This window comes from Protopterus annectens, chromosome 1.part0 (assembly GCF_019279795.1).
Source record: "Protopterus annectens isolate FY-2018-M chromosome 1.part0, PAN1.0, whole genome shotgun sequence".
NCBI classification, from domain to species: domain Eukaryota; kingdom Metazoa; phylum Chordata; order Ceratodontiformes; family Protopteridae; genus Protopterus; species Protopterus annectens.
Window position 1 is genome coordinate 857,291,705 of NC_056725.1, and position 21,758 is coordinate 857,313,462.

The 21,758-nt window shown below is 39.7% G+C and overlaps 1 protein-coding gene across 1 annotated transcript in view; it reads left to right on the forward strand.

The window, feature by feature from the left end:
- The window catches only part of LOC122795418 (sulfotransferase 6B1-like), a 460,444-nt gene that overhangs the window by 226,836 nt on the left and 211,850 nt on the right, over positions 1-21,758 (forward strand). Inside the window, exon 5 of the mRNA XM_044063683.1 lies at positions 14,648-14,742. Coding sequence (XP_043919618.1) covers positions 14,648-14,742 — 95 coding nt within the window. The remainder of the gene's footprint in view (positions 1-14,647; positions 14,743-21,758) is intronic.

The following is a 21,758-nucleotide window of genomic DNA, read 5'->3' on the forward strand; positions in this document are numbered from 1 at the left end:
TCCAAGAAAGAAATTTTAAGGGACATGAAGCTGCTAGTTCAAAGGGAGGCAGAATTAAAGAAGTCAAAACTAAACTGAGACACCAAGGAGGAGGTGGATCCCTCACTGGGGGTCTAAGAAGAGATGATCCTCTCATGAAGGCTTTGCAGAGCTTATGAGACATTATGCTAGAATTAAGAATTCCAATATGAAAATTAGATATGGCAGCCAGTTGTACCTTGATGGTAGCAGCAGCCGCACCTGACTCAAAAAGCTCTGCTAGAAATTCTAGAATTTGATGGACTGGGGCTGAAAATGTGTCGTTCTGCCCAGTAAGAAAATCTTTAGCATTTGCTAGCATGTCTTTCTCATAGTTGACTTATGGGAGGAAACAATAATATCGCAAACTGCTGGGGAGATACTTGGAAGCCTGGCTAAGGTAGGAAGTGGAGAAACCAAGCTGTGAGCTTTAGAGTCTGAAGGGATTGGTGTAACCCGCCTGACTGATGAATCAACAGATCTGGCACTGGGTCCAGAACCCAAGCCTGGTCTAGAAGGTGAAGGTGCAGGAACGGAAACCACATCTGTCGAGGCCAGTAGGGGGCAATGAGCATCATTTTGCAACCCAACAATTTTGCTTTCTGTATGAGTCTTGGAATTAGGGGAAAAGGGGGAAATGCATAAAAGAGTCCCTGAGGCCAATCTTGGACTAGAGCGTCCCTGGGAGTTTGACCTGGAGGAGGAAGCAGGGAAAAGTAGCTGCTGCATTTTTTGTTGAGGGGGTGGCAAATAGATCACAGCAAGGCTGGCCCCATTTGCGGAAGATAAGGTCTGCAACTTCCTGATTCAGAGACCACTCATGAGGCATGAGGATAGCCCTGCTGAGCCTGTCTGCTATTATGTTGTATTTCCCAGGGATGTGCATTGCTGTCAGAAAACATTGGGGGGAAATCACCCATTGCCATAGCCTGAGGGCTTCTCGACACAAAGGGTAGGACCTGGTCCCGCCCTGCTTGTTGATGTACCACACAACTGACATGTTGTCTGTTTGGATTGCAATAGTCCCGGAAGGAAGAGAGTCTTGAAGAGCTCTCAGTGCTAGGAGCACCACTCTCATCTCTAGGACATTGATATGCAGATGGTACTCATGAGGTTGCCACATGCCTTGGACTGTCCTGCCTAGATAATGCCCCCCCCACCCTATCAGGGAGGCATACGTGGTCACTGTGGCTACAGGAGGGGGTTGAATGAAAGGTCTGCCATGAGTCACCAGTGGGGAGACCATCCACCAAGAGAAGTGTCTTTTGCATGTTTCTGTAATCAGGACCATGTGAGACATGGGTAGTTCCTGGAAGGACCACTGAGTGAAGAGAAGCCACTGAAGGACTCTCATGTGGTAACACACTTATGGTACAAGAAGAATGGCAGCTGCCATGGAGCCTAGAACTTGCAGGACACGTCTGACTTGGATCTCTCTGCTCTGCATTAGAAGTGACACTTGTTGACAAATAGAGAAAACTTTTTCCTGAGGTAACCTTGCAAATATCTGTTTTGAGTTTAATTCTGCTCCTATATATGTAACAGATTGACAGGGCAGCAAGGCAGATTTTTTGAAATTTACTGTAATGCCTTGTTTATATTCTATAATCCTGTCCCTCGTTGATGCCTGGTGGTAGCAGTTAGGAGCCAGTCGTCTAGATAGGGAAACACCTGGAGTCCTTGACGTCTCAGGTGAGCCGTTACTACTGCCATACATTTGATGAACACCCTGGGGGCTGTGGTGAGACCAAAGGGCAGAGCTCTGAACTGGTAATGATTGGCCCCTACCCGGAAGCGAAGAAATCTCCGGGAGCATCTGTCCATTTTGATGTAGTAGTACGTATCCTGAAGATCTATGGAGCACATCCAGTTGTCCTGACCCAGAAAGGGGAGAACGGACAGCAGTGTTACCATCCAGAACTTTTCTTTTTGTACAGATTTGTTCAGTCTGCTGAGATCCAGTATTGGTCTCCAGTCCCCTGTCTTTTTTGGTACTAAAAAGAATCTTGAGTAAGTTCCAGATCCTAGTTGGTCTGCGGGAACTTCCTGAATGGCTCTTTTTTCTAGCAGTTTTGAAACTTAAATAACTGCTTGATCCCTTAGATTGGGACATCTGGGATGGACTTTTTTAACTTTAGAGGGGGTTGATGGAAGGGGATTTTGTAACCTCCGGATATGATACATAGTGCCCATTTGTCTCTTGTTATATTTTGCCAGGCTTTTGGGTACAGGGAAAGTCTTCCCCTGACTGCCTCCAGAGGTGAGCAGTCGGACAACCCGTCAGAGATGTTGGAAGAGTTTGGCAGAGAAAGTTTCTTTGTCACCCTAATTTTGTGGTCCCCCTCTACCATGAGGACGGTGTCTGCCATTGTTGTTGTTTCCCCCTTTCCCTCTGGGGGAAAAAATCACCACGTGTGTCAAGCAAGGGTCTTTGGGACTTTCAAAACCACATCTTTCCACTCCTCTGACATTTGGGATAAGGTCTGTTAGGAGTAGAAAAACGGACTTCCACAGCGGAGAGAGTCTTGCCTTCCTGCTCACACTTGGTGAGCGTGTCTTTCACCTGAGGCCCAAAAAGCGAGGAGCCATCAAAGGGAGTATCTGTGAAGGACGCTCAAAAGGGTTTTGCAAATTGACACAGCCACAGCCAAGCATGTCTCCTGAGAGCCACTCCTGTACCTGCAGCTCTGCTCGCTCCATCAGCTGCATAGGAAATCAGCCTCATGGAGGAGTTGACTATTGAATTAAGAGTCGCAAGCTGGGAAACTATTTTGGCTGATGCTCCCTCAGCTGTAAGAACTACTAGGGTATCTCCAAGCTCTTTTAGGAGATTCCTTTGAAGTCATGTAAAATGAGAGAGATAATATAGGGACCTCATTAAGAAGGTCGCTGAGGAAAACATTCGCTTCCCATATCTGTCCATCATCCTAGACTCTTTGTTTGGTGGATGGACAGATGAAGAAGTTTCTGCTAACTCTTTCTTGTTGGCTGCTGCTATCACCATGGCATCAACTGGCACACCTTTAGTGAAAAATTGTTTCTCCTGGGGGGCTGTTATGAATTTATTTGGTCTCCTCAGAATAGGTTCCACAGAATCTGGAGCTGATCAAGCCTTTTGAGCCACTACAGACATGAGTGAATCGAAAGGTGGAGACACCCAGGAGGTGGAGGGTCGGGAACTGAATGCCTCCAGGTATACAGACTCATCCTCAGTAGGGGCTAGGCAAGACCCTCTGCCTAAGCATTTCAAGGATGTCTGAAAAGGAAACATCTTCTGAGGGGGACCTGGGGGACCCTTCCGATTCATCCAGGTCTGTATCTGAGGTGACAGACTCAGGGGAGTCTAGGTGCTTCCTCTTGCGCCTCTTCCGGGGAGGCTCCTCTGAGTGATCAGGGGAGGCCTTGGAAGAAGAGGGGCCACCCAATGGGGTGTCCTGGGGCATAGGTTCCCTACACTTCTGGGCCGGAGGAGGAGCAGAGGTTGGCACAGGCACTACAAGAGAAGGAGCCGATGGGGCTGATAGTAGGGCTGTTTCAGGGGACAGCACACTCCGCATGACCTCGAAGGCATCCTGACCCCGAGGCAAAGAAAGCTCCGGCTCCGAAGAGATGGGAGCACTTCTCCACGTCGAGGGCGACAGCTCCAAGGCTGATGTGGGAGCTGAGCTCACCTGCGCCAAAACTCCAGGAAGGAGAGCGGGGTCAGACAAGGGTCCGATGCCACTTACCCCCTCAGAGTCGACGAAAGAGCTTCGGCACCCAGATCCTTCGATGGACAGAACAATTGAGGTGATTGGAGCCGATGTTGGAACCGAAGAGGAGGTGATCAGCATGGTCAGTTCTATTATCAGCGCATCCATGGTCTCCGGCTCTGAACTAAGTGTAGTCGGAGGAGGAATGGAGATGGAGGCTGATGGAGCCACAACCTGCTGAGGTGGGCTGGAAAGTAATTTTGCAAGGGCCTGTGATTTAAGCAACCTGCTGACTACTCTGTCCACGTCTTGATCCAATAACCTGGAGGATCGAGAGGAGTGGGATGAAGAGCGATGACTGCGTTAACTTCCTAATAAGGGTGACTGTGGCACCGAGCGGATCGGCTTCAATGAAGGAGACCTTGCTCGCTTGTGGCTGCAAGATGGCTCCAAGGTAGCAGTTGAAGCCAAGGGAGGAGTTGACTTGTCAATGCTAGTTGGCACCGACAAACTTGGTTGTTCAAGCCCAGGAGTCTGTTCCAAGGATGGAGCCGACGGCTTGACATACTTAGAGGATTTCACTGGCTAAGAACCTTTAGCCGGGGAATCCTGTGGTTTCAATAATCCTCGAAGGATTCCTTTGTTTTTGTGCTCCTGCAGGACCCTTGGACTAAATGCATGACAGATAGAGCAGGAGTCCTGCAGGTGCACAGCCCCTAAACAATAAACACAGCTAGTGTGCCCATCTGTCAGACATTTTCTGACAGCATGAGTCACACTTTTTGAAGTCAGAAACTTTGGCCTCTTTAGACATCTTACACTGCTAAACTAAGAAACAAAGTCGTTTTTTTTTTTTACAGTTAAAGAAAAGAAAGGAGAGCTTCTAATTTAAACGGCTGTCCTAAGTGAGTTCAGGGGAAACAGAAAGGCCTACGAGTATGGAGCGATGGCCAACAAAGCTACAACACACAAGAAAGGCGATAAGGGATAAACTACTATATCTAGACAAAAACTTGAAAATTTTTTAAGAATAAACAACAATTATAATTATAGAAAAAACTTATACTAAGCCTGAGCCAGTAATGAAGCAACCTCGCAGCTGAAGCGGCAAATGAGATTTGGGTAGCTGAAGCTGGGCATTCTGGGATAAGGGTTAGCCTCATGCCAGTAAATAGCTCTCGAGCTACAGAAGTAGGCCGAGTCGGAGCCAAGGATTGGCTCTGAACCTAAACAGCAAGAACAGAGGCGATATGGGACAACTTAACATCAGCAGTTGCATAGAAACTAATGGTAGCTATCAAAGCTAGAAATAAACCAATCATTAAACAGAATATGTACAGCTGTTGTTACAGTAACTAATGATGCTACTTTGTGGGCGTGGTGTAGTGGCATGTTTTCATGTTCTAGATGTGTTATTTGCCCACATATTTACACTGGCACTTTTTTCAATTTTCAACACTGTAATTTAACTGTTACATTCTACAAGCATTATGATTGCCACTCAATGTTTGTTGTTTATGCTGGTATTTGCAACTCATGTCAGTCTTTTTATGTGGGAAAGACTATCAGGAAGCTTTCAGATCGTGTTAAGGAGCATCTGGCAGCTGTTAGAAAAGGTGACCATAGTGATGCATTAGGCAGACACAGTACTGTTTGTTCAAACTTCACTGGTTTCAAATTTTTTATTTTGGAACAGGTTGAGCAATTTTCTGGTGACTGTGAAACCTTGCTGGAACTCAGTTATGTTGACAACTGTTATTGAATGCTGAAACCACTCCCAGTGTTAATGATAGCATGAATTTAAAATGTGCTCTGTGGTGGTTAGCTTAACCACCGCACCACGCCCACAAAGTAGCATCATTAGTTACTGTAACAACAGCTGTACATATTCTGTTAAATGATTGGTTTATTTCTAACTTTGATAGTTACCATTAGTTTCTATGTAACTGCTGTTTCTCCTGCTTCGTGCACAGTATTTATCTTTGATTCTGTACATTTGTATTTAGTTCTGAAGAAGTGCCTTATATCAATAAAGGCATGAAAGCGCTTAACAGTTCGGACTCAGTGTTTTATTCCATATTTATTTTTTTTCACCAGTAAAAGAAGTTTATTAGTTTTATATAAATATATATGTATATATTTACGTGTATGTATATATATATATATATATATATATATATATATATATATATATGTGTGTATATATATATATATATATATATATATATATATATATATATATATATATATATTTACATATATATATATATTTATATATATATATATATATATATATATATATATATATATATGTGTGTGTGTATATTTACATATATATATATATATATATATATATATATATATATATATATATATATATATATATATATATATATATATATATATATACGCACACACACACACACACACATATATATATATATATATATATATATATATATATATATATATATATATATATATATATATATATATATATATATATATATACATATATTAGAAATAACTATATATATATATATATATATATATATATGGATTCACTTTATAACCACTTTATAATATCGAATTTCAGTATCTCAAGACTATAAAACCGAATCCACAAAACACCGACAAACAAAAACCGTGAAACCACATAACCAAAAAACACCGCACACACTACACTAAACATACAACACAACACCCACATCACAACATAAACAAAAGAAAACACACATACACAACTCACACACACATAAGCAGGGGGGCAAGCTCCCCTGCGCCTCCCACACCCCCCCCTACTTATATATACTAACTCTGAGATCGCACAAACACAACACAAAAGCTCACTCACACACGCACATTCTCCAATCCCACTCAAAACCCTTACAAAACACTCACTTACCTGACATAACACCTACATCCACACACGGCACCGCGCACAACCAAAACACAAACCCGGACATTACGTAGCGCAACTTCATAACCGCGAATTCGACATATATTCAACATATGTGAAATTCGCGAATATGAACATTCGCTATTTCAAACATTCGACTTTATAGCTTCGAGATACTGAAATTTGACATTTCAGTATTTCGATGTTATAAAGTGAACCCATATATATATATGTATGTATATATATATATATATATATATATATATATATATATATATATAGGTCTGCTTCTAAATCCTGAAAGCTCATAATCTTGAAATTCAAAATACCGAAGCCAAAATCTTGAAAGTTGAAAATACTGAATTTTCATAATATTGAAAAAACAGAGCACACTAACACTTACAAATAAGAAAACATATTACTCTTTTCCAACTATTAGCAGGGGGAAAGCCCACTTGCATCCCCCATGAGGGGGGCTGTGCCCCCCACACTCGCTGCTACTTAAATATATCAACTCTAAGATTGCACTCCACTGAAGAAAATGGCAAACATACCATTACGTGCTTTATGTTGTAACCTTAGTCATGCCCCCTTTTAATTTGCTGTACCACAACATAACTCTTAGTGTAGTAAAGTGCGATCTTGGAGTTGATATATATAAGTAGCAGGGGTTGTGGGGGGCACAGCCCCCTTCATGGGGGGTGCAGGGGGGGTTTGCCCCCATGCTAATAGTTTGAGTAAACACATATGCTTTGTTTTTTCTTTGTTTCTCTATGTACTTCTGGTGGCATATATTAAATGTTACTGTCCTGTAGTTTTTTCAGTATTATGAAATTCAGTATTATGAGTTTTCAGTATTTTGAATTTCAAGATTATGAGCTTTGAAGATTTAGAAGCGTATATATACATACATTTAAGTGTATATATATATATATATATATATATATATATATATATATATATATTTATATATATATATATATATATATATATATATATATATATATATATATAAATATATATTTTTATATATATATATATATATATATATGTGTGTGTGTGTGTGTGTGTGTGTGTGTATGCATTTACACACCTAGGTTCATAGGTGATTACAAGGCTAATGGCACAAGAGCTTTTACAAACCTAGCCAATAATACCCAGGATATAACAGTATTATGTCTTAATTCCCCAGATATGGGATGGGGTAGTAGCAAGGTAGTGGGTCATTGGGTGCTGGGTCATTTTACAGACTGTGTCCATAAGCGTCATGGACAGTACCCCGGAAGTGAATTTACAGTTCCCCATCCATTTATCCACGTTCTTTTGTAGGTATGGAGCAGTTAGTAGTGTGCAGGTATTAAATATGAGAAGTACAGATTGTAGTGAAGAAGCGCTCTAGCCTAAAATGGGTTGATAAGAAAAGTACCGAGCTATTCTCGAAGAAGAAGAAAAGAAAACTGGAAAGGGACATTAAGCAATACCATAGCAAAAATATTTATCCCACAGATCACATCACCCCCCCAACCCCTAGTAGTACTATTAAAAAAGTTAATTATGTAGATGGTGACAATTTTATAGCGGGTGAAAGGAGGGGAAGGGACCAGGTGAATGGGTCTGCCACTGATTTAAGGGACACTGAAGTCTTTATAGATGAACATCAGGATTTGTAGAATCCCAGGCAGTCAGAGAGGCTGGTAAATCATTTGAGATTTGATTTTGACCCGGGGCAGAATCCCCACAAGTCCCAATACTACAAAAATCAAAAGAGGGGGAGGGGGCAGAGGAGAACATAAGTATTGGTGAAAATGGTATTGTCTGTTCTTACAGGGGGTATAACATCTATAACTACACTTCCAAAGTTATTAGTAAAGAAAATGTTTATTTGTTTCTCAAAGGGTTCAAGTTTGTTCCATCTAGACAAATCGATATTGCTGATTCAAGGCTCCAGAGAGTGTCCCTGCATTACCAGGCTATAATTCATACCACACCTTTCGGCCACCTAACCTGGACCAAAACACTAAAGGCGGAGGTGTGTCCATATTCATTAAGGATATCCACACCTCCAGGCTAGTTGCTCAACATAATGCATCCAAGATTATCCAAGTGCAACTAACTCTGGGCAAGACCGCAATCCAAATTGTAACTTGCTACAGATTCCCCACCATGCCCCAGGATTCCAACTCCTCATTTCTTGATACACTGGAAAATATTAGGTTACAACCCAACACCCTAGTAATGGGCGATTTCAACTACCCCACCATTAACTGGGAAAACTACTCATGTACCAACTCTTTTGCTCAACGTTTTCTGGAATTCATAAATTGCAACACCTTGGATCAACTTATTCACACCCCCACCAGGGGCAGCAATATCCTAGACCTGGTCATTACCAACAAGGGTGTCCGGTGTTCCACACCAGAGGTCAATTCCTCATTGGTCAGATCTGACCACAACCTAATCACCCTAGACATCCACATCCCACCCCATCCCCCCCATTAGGGAAACCACCGTAAAACATTCTTCAAAGCCAACTTCACATTTCTTAAGACAGAAGTGGCAAACTTCATGACACCCATGCAGACAGAAAATAGAGGTACGACTGCTGAATTCTACACAAATGCACTTTATAAGTACTTACATGAGTGCATGGATCATGCTATCCCTAACAGAACCAAGATGCTATCCTCCAAAAAAGGAAGCCAATCTGGTGGTCCCCTGCCATAAACAAACTCTACAACAGAAGAAAGAAACTGTTGCAAAAAAGAGTAAAATCCCATGATTGGAGGAACTCCCTGGTCAGCCTCAGTAAGAAGCTGAGATCCCTCATAAAATCCTCCAAAGCTAGTTACGAAAACAAAATTGCCACTGATTCTAAAGACAGCCACAAAGCATTCTATAGATATGTCAAGAATGTCAATGGAAACACTCAGATCTGCTTTGAGTTACAGCACAATGACACTAAATATACAGAACTAACTGATATTGCCAACATCATGGCAGATAGGTTCAGTGCTAACTTTACCCCCCCTCTTACCCCCTAAAGGGCCCATCTCTATATTGGGAGAATGCAAAGTTCCTGTAATCATGGCTGCACAGGTAAAAACCACACTCTTCAAAGCCAAGAACACAGCATTCACGGGACCTGACAACATCCCAGGTTGCATTCTACACGAACTGCAGAATGAACTGGTACCCCACCTAAGCACCATGTTCAGTCATAGCCTCACATCAGACTTTGTACCCACTGAATGGCACACAGCGACGGTTATCCCACTCCACAAAGGGGGCACCACTACAGACCCTGGGAACTACTGCTCCATTAGCCTAACGAGCCTGGTCTGCAAGGCCATGAAAGTATCATCATGGAACTTATAAACAAAGACACTGGTAATCTCAAAACTCTGGACTCCACCCAGTTCGGGTTTGTAAAAGACAGATCATGTCTCCTAAACCTAATAGACTTCTTTGAAGCAGTCACCAAAGCCGTAGACAAGGGTAAGGTGGTTCACACAGCCTATCTAGATCTCGCCAAGACTTTTGACACCATCCCCCACTCTGGAATTATAGATAAACTCGCTAAACTAGATATAAATCCCTATGTCACAAGATAGGTTGCCAAATGGCTGAGAATCCACACTGTGAAAGTAGCAGTCTCCAAATCTGACTTCAGACCAGTGACAAGTGGAGTACCACAGGGTTCAATCCTGGGTTCTCTCCTGTTTGGTATCAACTTTTCCGAAGTACAGGCTAACACACAAGGTCTTTGGCTAATGAAGTTCGCAGATGACTGCAAACTAGGAGCCATAATCGGAACTCCTAATGATGTGGACATCCTACAAAAGGGCCTCACTGAGACAGATGCCTGGTGTCAAAGCCATGGCCTCAAGCTCAATACCAAAAATTGCATTGTCATCCCCTTTCGTAAAAACTCTGTACCCATGAGCTACCACATAGGTGATAGTCTATTTAACACCGAAAGCGTGATAAGAGACCTTGGGACACAGGTGGACAGTAGTCTCTCCTTTATAATCACATCGCCACAGTAGTCAGGAAATCCTTCTGTGTGGCACACCTTATCACAAAAGGTTTCTCATCCAGGAAAAAAGAGGTCATTGTTCTCTACTCGTCACTCATTAGACGCATTATAGAGTACAATGCCCCTTTTGGTATGTACCTCACAAGACATCTTCAACAACTGGAAAGGCTGCAGAAATAGCTCACAAAGAGGATTACTGGCCTCAAACAGATGCCCTACGCAGACTGTCTCATAAAATTCCAGCTTTAGTCTGTCGCATATCGCCTACTCAGCGGCAATCTCTGCCTAACATACAAAGCTATGTCAAACCCAGAGCTGTTGGACATGCTCCACTTAAAGAAATCCCAATCCCTCCGAGCTACAATGCTGTAGGGGCCTAAACCTTGTCACCACAATAAACAGAGCATGCTGGAGAGATAGATTCCTGTCCCAGAGACTTCCCATACTCTGGAACAAACTACCTGTCTATATCAAACAAAGCTCCTCATTAGCACTCTTTAAGAAAAATCTTGAGGATTGGATGGGAAATAGGAAATTCACCCCGGGGATCACCTCTGTGTCTCTGCTCAACAGGGGCACAGGAAAATAATTTTCTTGGGTGGCAAAAGCCAGGGTACCTTTTTGGCTAGGCTTATATAGGCCCTAGAGCCAATATCCTAGTACCTACCTATGAACCTATGATGCTTTAGTAGAAATAAAACTGTTTGTTAGAATGTCTTCTTCCATGACAAGAACAGTGGGGAAGGTGAAGTTAACAAATACAGGGGTAAGTTGAATAGGAAGCAAAATAGTTTTAATCCCATTTACACCCTACTATGTCTGTTTTTGAAAATATTGTTTTGAAATACATATACAAATCCTGTACCAACAAAAAATATTTTGACTCCAATTTATCTAAGGCAGAAAAACTTTTACTTGAACAATTGTGTGCTGATAAAACTTTATGCCTCATGCAACCAGATAAGGGGGGCAGGATAGTTATTTGTGATGCACAGGATTATTCCAAAACTATGATGAAACTTTTGCACTATGTAGATACTAGTACCCCTGTTTCCAAAAATCAAATACATGTAGCATATCAGAGGATTGATTTGTATCGGAAGAGTATGTATTAAACCAGCAGATAGATGGTGATACCTTTAATTTTTTTATCCAACCCTAACCCCATTATACCAGTTATTTTCAGGATCCCAAAAACTCATAAAGGGGTACTTCAACCTCCTTTTAGACCCATTGTCTCCGCTACTGGATCTAAAACATACCCTTTAGAGATTCTGATTGACAGATGGGTTAAACATGTATATGATGCAGTACCACATTAAATCAAAGACTCCTGGGACTTCTTTGGACATCTAAAAGAACATATTGGGAAGGTAGTCTTGTATTTGTAACAACTGATGTCAAAGACCTGTTCACTGTCATTCCCAAGAATGAAGGTCTAGAATATTTCCACCTGAGTTTAACAAAGTGGTCTACCCTCTCCGGTGAAAGAATCAGTTTGGTCATGGAATTAATGGCGCTTGTCATAGAACTACATTTATTTTTAAGGGGAGTTATTTCAGCAAACAAGAGGAGTGGCAATGGGTACATCATGTGCCCTGCTTTTGCAAACTTGGTGTTGCTAGGTTGGCAATATCAGTTTGTATTTAAGAGTTCCTCCTCCAAACACATTTATATGTACATTTTTTGGTTGACGTATTTATTTTATGGACAGTGAGATACACGAAAATCAGTGACTGTGTAGAATACTTGAGTAATACTATGGAGTTTTTGAAATTTACATACTCTTGGAGCAGAGAAAAGATAAGTTATTTGGTCACCCTCATTTCCCACACATCTAATGGTTTCAAGTCCAACATTTTTAGGAAAGAAACTTTTTGCAACTCCTGTCTGCACTTCACTAGCAGCCACCCTACATACCTCTCAACTTCTTAGTACAGGAAATCTGGACGAAGTCTAACAAAACGGGACAAAGGCCCAAAAATAGGGATAGGTTTTAAATATTGCTTTTATAAACTTAGAAGGTTGCTATAATATATAATAGGGTCTGTGTTAGCATACATTTTCTGAAGGATTTGAAGTCTGAAAGTCAAACATATGTTATTACTTAGTGACTTCAATCCTCAGATCATCCCAGTGATTTGTCAGAAAACCACAAATTTTATGACTAATAGACCAAAAATATGAGGCAAAAATCTGGGCATTCTGCGAAAATCTGGATAGTTGAGAGGTATGCCACCCTATTTATCATAAAAGAGCTTAGTGAAGGGATAGGCCATTAGGGTGGCACATATGACCTCCCTGAGCGATGATGTGTGACTTGAATTAGCAAAGTTAAGGGAAATATCTTCAGTAAGAGGGTACCCTGGTCATATTCTAGATACCTTGTTATTAGAAGTGTACGAAGAGTGGGGGAACAGATATAAACCACTTCTAGGCACTGGACTCACTGCATCTATCTACAGTGAATATGAAAGGGCCTTGGTAGTAGAACATAACCAGTTGTCCAGGGAGATCAAAGACATCATTAAAAGAAATTGGTGCATTTTTAAGATTAACTCTGAAATATATCAGTTGGTAGGGAATTAACCCATTTTTATTACTAAAACAGCACTTAATTTCAAAAGATTAATGGAGTGCAAATATGGTGCATTTCCAAAGGCAATTAAAGGAACTATGAGATGTGGGTGTTATAAACAGTGTACTTACATCATTAGAAACCAGACTTTAACATTAGGTAATACTACGAGTAGCAGAATAACATTTCAAAATGGCAATTGCGCCACCTCAGGAGTGGTATATTGTGCTTACTGCAGTGAATGTTTAGCATTTTATGTTGGCAAGATGAGCGTACCTTAAAGACAGGTATATATGAAAACACATACAATATTGCCATCAAAAATGAAAACCATGCTCTATTCAAACATTCTATTGTATGTCAAGGATTTAAGAAGTTTTGCTTTGGTATCCTGGAAAAAGTTAGGTAGGACCCAAGGAAGGGAGATTGGAAAAACTTTTTTTTAAAAGTGAGGGAAATTAAGCGACAACTTAGACTTGGTGCAATATTCCCCCTGGTTTAAACGACAGTGTGTCTATTGCTCCTGTGTTAAGTACAAAAGCTACTAAATTATAGCTTATTCAACCATCACTTACAATTATAATGTTTGGTATATGTGCATATTGGGTGTGTGCCATTTTTGTAACAAGATTGAAGTTTTCTGTGCACTAAGTGTCTCATATACCTGGGTTCTTTAAGAGGAAAAATATGAAAAGAACAGGTTCAATTGATTCATCAATTACAGGCAGTGAAAATTGTTTTTAGATACTATGTAATGGCTTGGTGTTGTTTTGTAATTATTCTGATGAAGTCTCTTTTGGGAGACGAAAACACTCAGTGTTATATGGTATAATATTAAACTGTCTTTAAACCATTTGTGGACCCTCCATGGCATTTATTTTTACTATTATCTAGCCTAATTTCTGTGAAAATACCAGGTTTTCCAGTATCGGGAAAGTCCAAATTCAAGATTTACTGATCTTTTCCCAGAAAAATTGAAATTCAGGGTTCCACTTCATGAATTTCATAGCTTCATACAAAATATCATGTTATTGTTTGTGATTCAAACACATCACAGAAATATTATGCTTATTTATGGCTTACTGTCAACACAGTTATAATTGTTGATTCAAGATGTTTCCTTTATTGTTTGTCTTGTTCTGCATGACTATAGTACTGTACAAGCCCTAGAATCTATTTTATGCGTGACAAGGGATCTTTCGTTTAATATAGTTAAATAGGTATTGAGTAGGTAAATAATTATCAGGTTAACTAGCTGGTTAGATTGAAAGAAAGTATGATGTAGACAAATAGATAAAGTCAGCAGGTTGCATGTTAATTTATAATCTCCAGTGTTCATTTTAAACAGTTCTTTTTACTTGGTTTTAAATTCACTCAGTAGTCAGGATATATAATGTAATATGTGTTTTTTTATTATTATTTAGTATGTTGGGGGTCATACTTCAACTATGCATTAACCTGGAATAAACATATAGACGATGAGAACGTGTTAATCATAACATATGAAGACCTGAAAATGGTAAGAGAACGTAATTCTTTATGTAAATGTCATTTTGCATGTAAGACTACATCTAGCTGTACTGTATCTTAAGCACAAGATCTGAATTCTAAAGTTTGCTTGCCGAGTATAACAATTCTTAATTCTCCAATTTATTTCTGCTGCTAGGATCACTAATGCTTTCTGACTAGTGAGGTAAATAGATAAAGGTCCAAAAAAAACGTAAGACAATTTATGCAGTGGAGAAGCCAGATGGGGAGAATTATGTAATAAGAGGCCAATACTGTGCCATCCATCACAGTGGGAAGGTGGGACTAGTGCACATCTCACTGAAATTGAAGTTACTGTGTTTCACCAAAATGTATTGCATTGGGATAGCTGTCGGAGTGCTTTTAAAGTTTTTTTGCCATTTTCTCCTCTAGGATGTGCCTTTGGAGCTGGTTTATATAATTTAAGAGGTTAATATAAGAAAATGCCACAGTTGTTGGTGGGTCTTGATGCAGAGAAAGCATTTGACAGAGTAAGCTGGGACTTCATGAGCAGGGCAATGGAAGCAGTTGCTTTCCCTGATAAAAATATAAGGTTAATTAGGAGTATATATGAGGGACTGGAAGTGATAATTAAAGTCTGCGGGGTCCTGTCTGATAATTTCTTCTTGAGTAGAGGAACCAGGTAGGAGTGTCCTTTTTTCCCTTAGTTATTTATACTATATTTAGAACCGTAGGCAAAAAATATGGGACTCAGAAATTCAAGGATATAATTGGTATGATAGTCAAGAAAAGCTGGCTGTATTTGCAGATGATATTATTTTATACCTGACAAAAACCAGAAAGGGAAATTACCGTGTTGTGGAACATTTTAAGGCAGTTTCAGATCTTCCTAGGATACAAAACAAGTGAAGGTAAAACAAAGGCAATAGCAATAAATTATGTACCCATACACGAATTGGTCCAGTAATATCCATATTTATGTGGAAATGATAAAGTGAAGTATTTAGCTGCATTGTGCAGTGCATTATGCATTTATGAATCTTAGCACGTTTTCCTGTAGTTCAGGTTATGACAAAAAAAGGCCTACAACAGACCAGCCTAGGTAAGAAACTTAAAATAAATCTTTTCCACTATCATCAAAGTACATGCCATGTTCAGATTCTATAGTGCATTTTCTGTTTGCAGTACAGACCACTATGCTAGAACATGTTGTCATAATAAATATACACCAAAAGATCCCCATCAAAAAGTTTAAATATATTTTATTGTCATCATTTCACATAGATTTTGTGTCAAACACATGAAGGCTGGTGTACTTGTTACACTTTTGTAATGAGTCATGTAGCTACAGACCCATTTGTTCAGAGTTCTGTAATCCAAAGGATACCACACCACTGAATAAACATAAGAGCCTTTTGCCACCAGCATGTTTCAAGAATTCAGCAGTAAAATAGCAATAGAAATACTTCTCTTTTGTAAGGGAGGACTTTCCACAGACCCAGGCAATTACAGACCCATAGGTCTGACCAGCCTCACATGCAAAACCATAGAAAGACATTTCATACAACTAATCAGTCAGAACATAGGGAACCTCTGAACACTGCACCTGTCTCAGTTGGGGTTCATCAAGGTCATGCTTATTCAGCCTGGAAGATTTTTTTTTTTTGAAAAGGTCACCAAAACAATGGATGAAAGCAAAATGGTACACACCATAAACCTTGACCTGGCCAAACTTTTGACACAATTCCCCATTCATACGTAGTAGAAAACCTAAGTAAACTATGAATAAACCCCTATGTCACATACTGGTTTGCCAACTGACTCACAGATAACATACAGAAATCGAAATAGTGGGAAGTTACTCCACAGAGACCAGTCATTAATGGAGTCTCCCAGGATTCCCCTGTTTGGTATCTACTTTTCTGAAGTAAAAGCCAATACCAAAGGGTTCTGGCTGACTTAAGTTACAGATGACTGCAAGCTAGGAGCAGTCACTGAATCTCCAAATGAGTTAGCCATCCTGCAAGAAGGTTTATCCCAAATAAATAACTAATGCAAAAATCATGGACAGTAACTAAATGCCAAAAAATGTATTATTGTATCCTTTGGGAAGTCATCTACACCAAGGAGCTACCACACTGACAATATGCCCCTAAGAGTTGACCCAGTTGTTTGGGATTTGGCAGCTTATGTGGACAGTGACCTAACTTTCGACCAACACATACATGTCCATTGTTGTAAGAACATCCTTCTGTATTGCATAGCTTATAAACAAAGGGATTGTGTCTATTTATTTAACATTTCTTCACCTGGAAAGTCCGACTTGGAATGAGACAATTTTCAGTGGAGGCCCAGGGAGAAATGCTGCAGATGCATGTCTTTGTAATGTGGGAGGAAACCGGAGCACCCGGAGGAAACCCACACAAATGCAAGGAAGACTTACAGACTTTGCACAGAAGGCACCCCAGCCAAGAATTGAACCGGAGAACCACTTGCTGTGAGGCGGCAACGTTAACCACAGATCTAGAGAGGTTATTGTTCTCCTTTACTTGTCCCTCATTAGGCCAGTCATTGAATATAATGCCCTCTTTGGCATGTATGTTTCCAGACAAATGCAGCAACTGAAATGCCCACATGGATACCTTACTAAAAGGATATTAGGCCTAAAGAAAGTGGTCTACGAGTACCAAATCAAAGCCCTGTCACTATACTCAGTATCTTACAGACCACTAAGAGGTATCCTGTGTCTGGCATACAAGACATCCTCTGATCCTCTACTGATGAACTTACTGCACACCAGCCAGCCAAATGACGTCAGAAGTACTAATACTAGAGATCTAACCCTCTTCTGCAACATCAGCAGAATGGTTTGGACAGAGAGATATATCTCGCAAAGTATACCACTGCTCTGGAACAGACTCCCCATCCACATAAAACAAAGATCATCCCTGCCCACATTCAAGGCTAACATGAACCTATGGATAGAAAACAGAATATTTACCCAAGGACTGCCCCTTGTACTACTAATGGACAGAGGCAGCTCCTAAATGCTTTATCCCATACATGGTTCAAATTATCTATGGTATGATCCCAGTTATTCTCATTACCAGCAATATATAATTATCAACCATGGGATGGTTAAGGCCAGTCTCTAAACAAATGAGATATGTTAATTTGAGCACAAAAATGAAACTGGCTAGTCTTAAAATGGCCTGCAAGGGCAGCTAGGTAGTACTTACCTATGAACCTATACTGCCATTATTTTTGCCCTTATATTACAGTTTGTTTTATTTTAAATGTGGGTTTATCCTAAAGTTTTTTTGTTTATTTGTTTTAGATTTAAAAGTTATTGGTTATGGTCTGTTAGAAATAATTCAGTTTCCATTCACTGACTGAAAATGAATTAAGTAAAGAGCAGGCTAGCAAGTACGGTAGATGCACGGATAAACCAAACGTGATAAAAAGAGAAATAATCCAGCACCCTGAGCATGAGTAGCAGTAAAAAACCTTTATTATGAACCAAACCGGTTTCAGCAACTAGCTTTCTTCAGTGGCTTATTAGAAAACTCACAACAAGTCATATTTATAGGAAAAGCTAACTGAGTGACCTGACATCACTTCCTGTATACCAACAATTTAACCACAAAAAATATTGTTAATATTATAAATAGACAGTGAATAAATGCCAAAGTTAAAACATACAATGGATTTAGACAAGTAATGTATTTTAGTTATGGCCATCATGAACCAATAATATGGAAAGACATGTATATGCCAATAAATATAATGACCTACACGCAAATGACCAAAAAATATTCCTGACCTGATACAGTTATTAATATGATATAATAGTGATTAATAACACTATATAATTCATTGCAGTTTGTCATTAAGACCTGGTGGAAACAAACCACCTAGTTTGACTATCCATTTGGTTTCCTTGTTATCCAATAATTTGTGCCATCCCGTTTTATACATTCTGTTACCAACAATTCTGTCAATGCAAATAAAGGAAAATCGGGCCATTTTGTGTGTAAAAAAATGTTTATATAGTGCATTGGTAGGCCTGGCATTTCTGATATCCCTTAAGTGTTCAGTGTTCAGAAATGCGAATACGAAACTGTCTAGATGTTTGTCCAATGTAGAAGGCCCTACATGTGCATGTGGCTAGATAGATCACCCAGTCTGTACTGCAATTTGCAAAATGTTGGATATCATAAATCTTGCCTGTGTTTTTACTAGTGAATTCTTTGGTGGTAAAAACAAATTTGCAAAAGGCACAGTGACTACAAGGGTGACAACCTGTTAATTTGTCCCCCAAAATAGTAGTCTGAATCATAGATACTTCCTGGACAGTAGTTTTTTTGTAGTATGAAAAGTGTGATCCTAAGGTTTTACCTTTCCTATAAGAAAAGAGACATCTGTTATCTAACCATTTTGCTAGGTGTTTATTATTAGTTAATATGTTCCAGTGATGACTAATTATGTCTTGTAATTGGTAGGTGTTTCTACCAAAGGTAGTTACTAACCTAGGTGTCTGGTCTGATGATTGGGCAGTTTGAGGTTTATAACATAACAAGGAATCCCTGGACAAGTTGGCAGTAATGCCAACTGCCAAGTGAATGTCCGAAGTGTGATAACCCCGCTGTGTGAATCTGTTGGAAAGATCATCCTGGCAACATCTGAGGTCGGAGTTCGATGAACAAATTCTCTTAATCCTAATAAACTGGGATTTGGGAATATTTTTAATGATATGTTTCGGATGTAAGCTGGAAGCATGTAATAAGCTGTTATAGTGTGGATATTTCCTGTGTACAGTGGTGCGTAAAGTATTTTCCACTTCTCGAGAGAGGTGTACATCCAAAAAATCAATTTGTTGTATGTCATAATTGGCTGTGAATCTAACACCCCATTTGTTGCTATTCAAATATTCAACAAATTCTTGGAGATAGTCAATTCCTCCTTTCCAGACTAGCCAACAATCATCAAGATAACGTCTCCAGATATCCATATCTGGCAGGTACAGGTTGTGCGATTCATTGTATATAATGTGGTCTTCCACAAAACCCATAAAGAGATCTGCATAAATAGGTGTGAAAGATGCACCCATCGCTGTACCCTGTATCTGCCAGTAACAATTACTTTTGAAATAAAAGATGTTTTTGGTGAGAACATGTTCCGCCATGCAAATCAATAGGGTATTGAATCCTGGACTGTATATGTTGGTCTTTTGTAGCCAATATTCCAGTGCCGTTAACCCAGCCCAATGTGGTATGCTTGTGTATAACGATGTAACGTCTAGAGTGCACATAATCCAATGCTCTTCAAGCTGTGATTCAGAAACAATCTGAAGAAACTCCATGGTATCCTGTAGTCTAGCCCTAACATATCGTAACAAAGGTTTAAGATATTGAGTGAGAAAGGCTGACAAAGGTTCCGTCAGTGAACCAATACCTGACACTATGGGTCTCCCTGGAGGTGTGGAAAATGATTTGTGAATTTTAGGGAGTAAATACAGGTATTGTTTGGCTGGATCCACAGTAGTGAGATGAAATTTGGTTTTGGTGCTGATGATGCCTTCCTCAACTGCGAGTTGCAAAAAATCATCAATTTCTTTTTTGAAATTGGGCGTGGGGTCAATGGGCATCTGTAAATAATGCTGAGTGTTCGACACTTGTCTTAACCCTTCAGCCCAGTAATAACTGGAATTCATCACCACAATGGCCCCACCCTTATCCGCAGGAAGAATGGTAATATCAGTATTGTTTTTCAGGTTTGTAAGAGCCTGTTGTTCATTAGTGTTAAGATTGTTTCTGATAATATTCCCTGTGCCTAACTGCTGGTGTAAATCTTCTATAACTGCATTCTGGAATATGGCTACATGTTTGTCCATCGGAGGACAAAACTTAGATGCTAGAAATTTAAATTCAGTAGATCTTTGAGTAGAATCCTTCTCATCAAAGAAAATTTTAAGATTTAATTTTCTACAGAAATCCATAACATCAGATACAAATGTACTTTCATCAACAAAAAAGCCAGGAATAAAACCAAGACCTTTATTTAGCAATTGTTCTTCCATAGGTGTTAATACATAATCAGAAATGTTGTGCACATTTAAACAATTTGTATTCATTTGACTACTGACAGAAAAAGTTCTTCCAATGTTTTTATGCTTGCGTCCCCCCCTGTGTCTGTGCCTAAAGGGTGACATACATTGGTTACTCTTTTGGGAGTAGGTGAATCTGACAACTGAATGGATTCGGTATCCGTGGTGGATGATTCATCCCCCGAACTCCTAGTGGGTGATATTCCCCTCTTAAGAATAGATCTAGGCCGCTTTTTACGTGTATACATGAAATCCTTTGTACCCTCCGCAAATCGTACCCCTTTGTATAACTCAAAGGGTTTCCCCCTCTCATAATCTTCTATATCTCTTGTAAATTTTTTCAGAGGCCGACAATTCTCTGGATAGTCTATTCAATAACCCAGAAAAGTTGGGTTGACTCTCATATGATTTTAAATCCTCACACAATTTTTGCACATCACAGATATTGGCTTGAATCATTCTATCATAATAAGAAGAAAGGATGTTAACAAACATCATGGCCGAATCTTGTTGTGCAGCATTCCATTCTTTGATTAATACCTCATCCGGTTTGCCAACCAAAGGTTGCAACTTGGTTCTGAGGCCCCTCGGGGCAATATTCTGATGTTTATATGCTTTAAATAATCTGGAATGCCATATATTGGATCTTAATGTTTTAATTTTTTTGGCAAATTGAGTGAATAACATATCACAATCGTCAACTGGATCATTTGTGGTATTATTGGCAGACCCCCTGCAAGTTTCAATCCCAAAGATATGTATATCATCCTTGTCTGCGCATAATCCTTGTATCATATTGTTGAGATCCTTGACAATAAATTGTGTATGTGTTAAAGCCAAGTGTGATGTGTGAAAATCCACTCTTACTATATCCAACTAATCAGTATAATAATTATGTAAATCAAAATATGTTCCAGATAAGGTCGACCCCCAAAAAAATC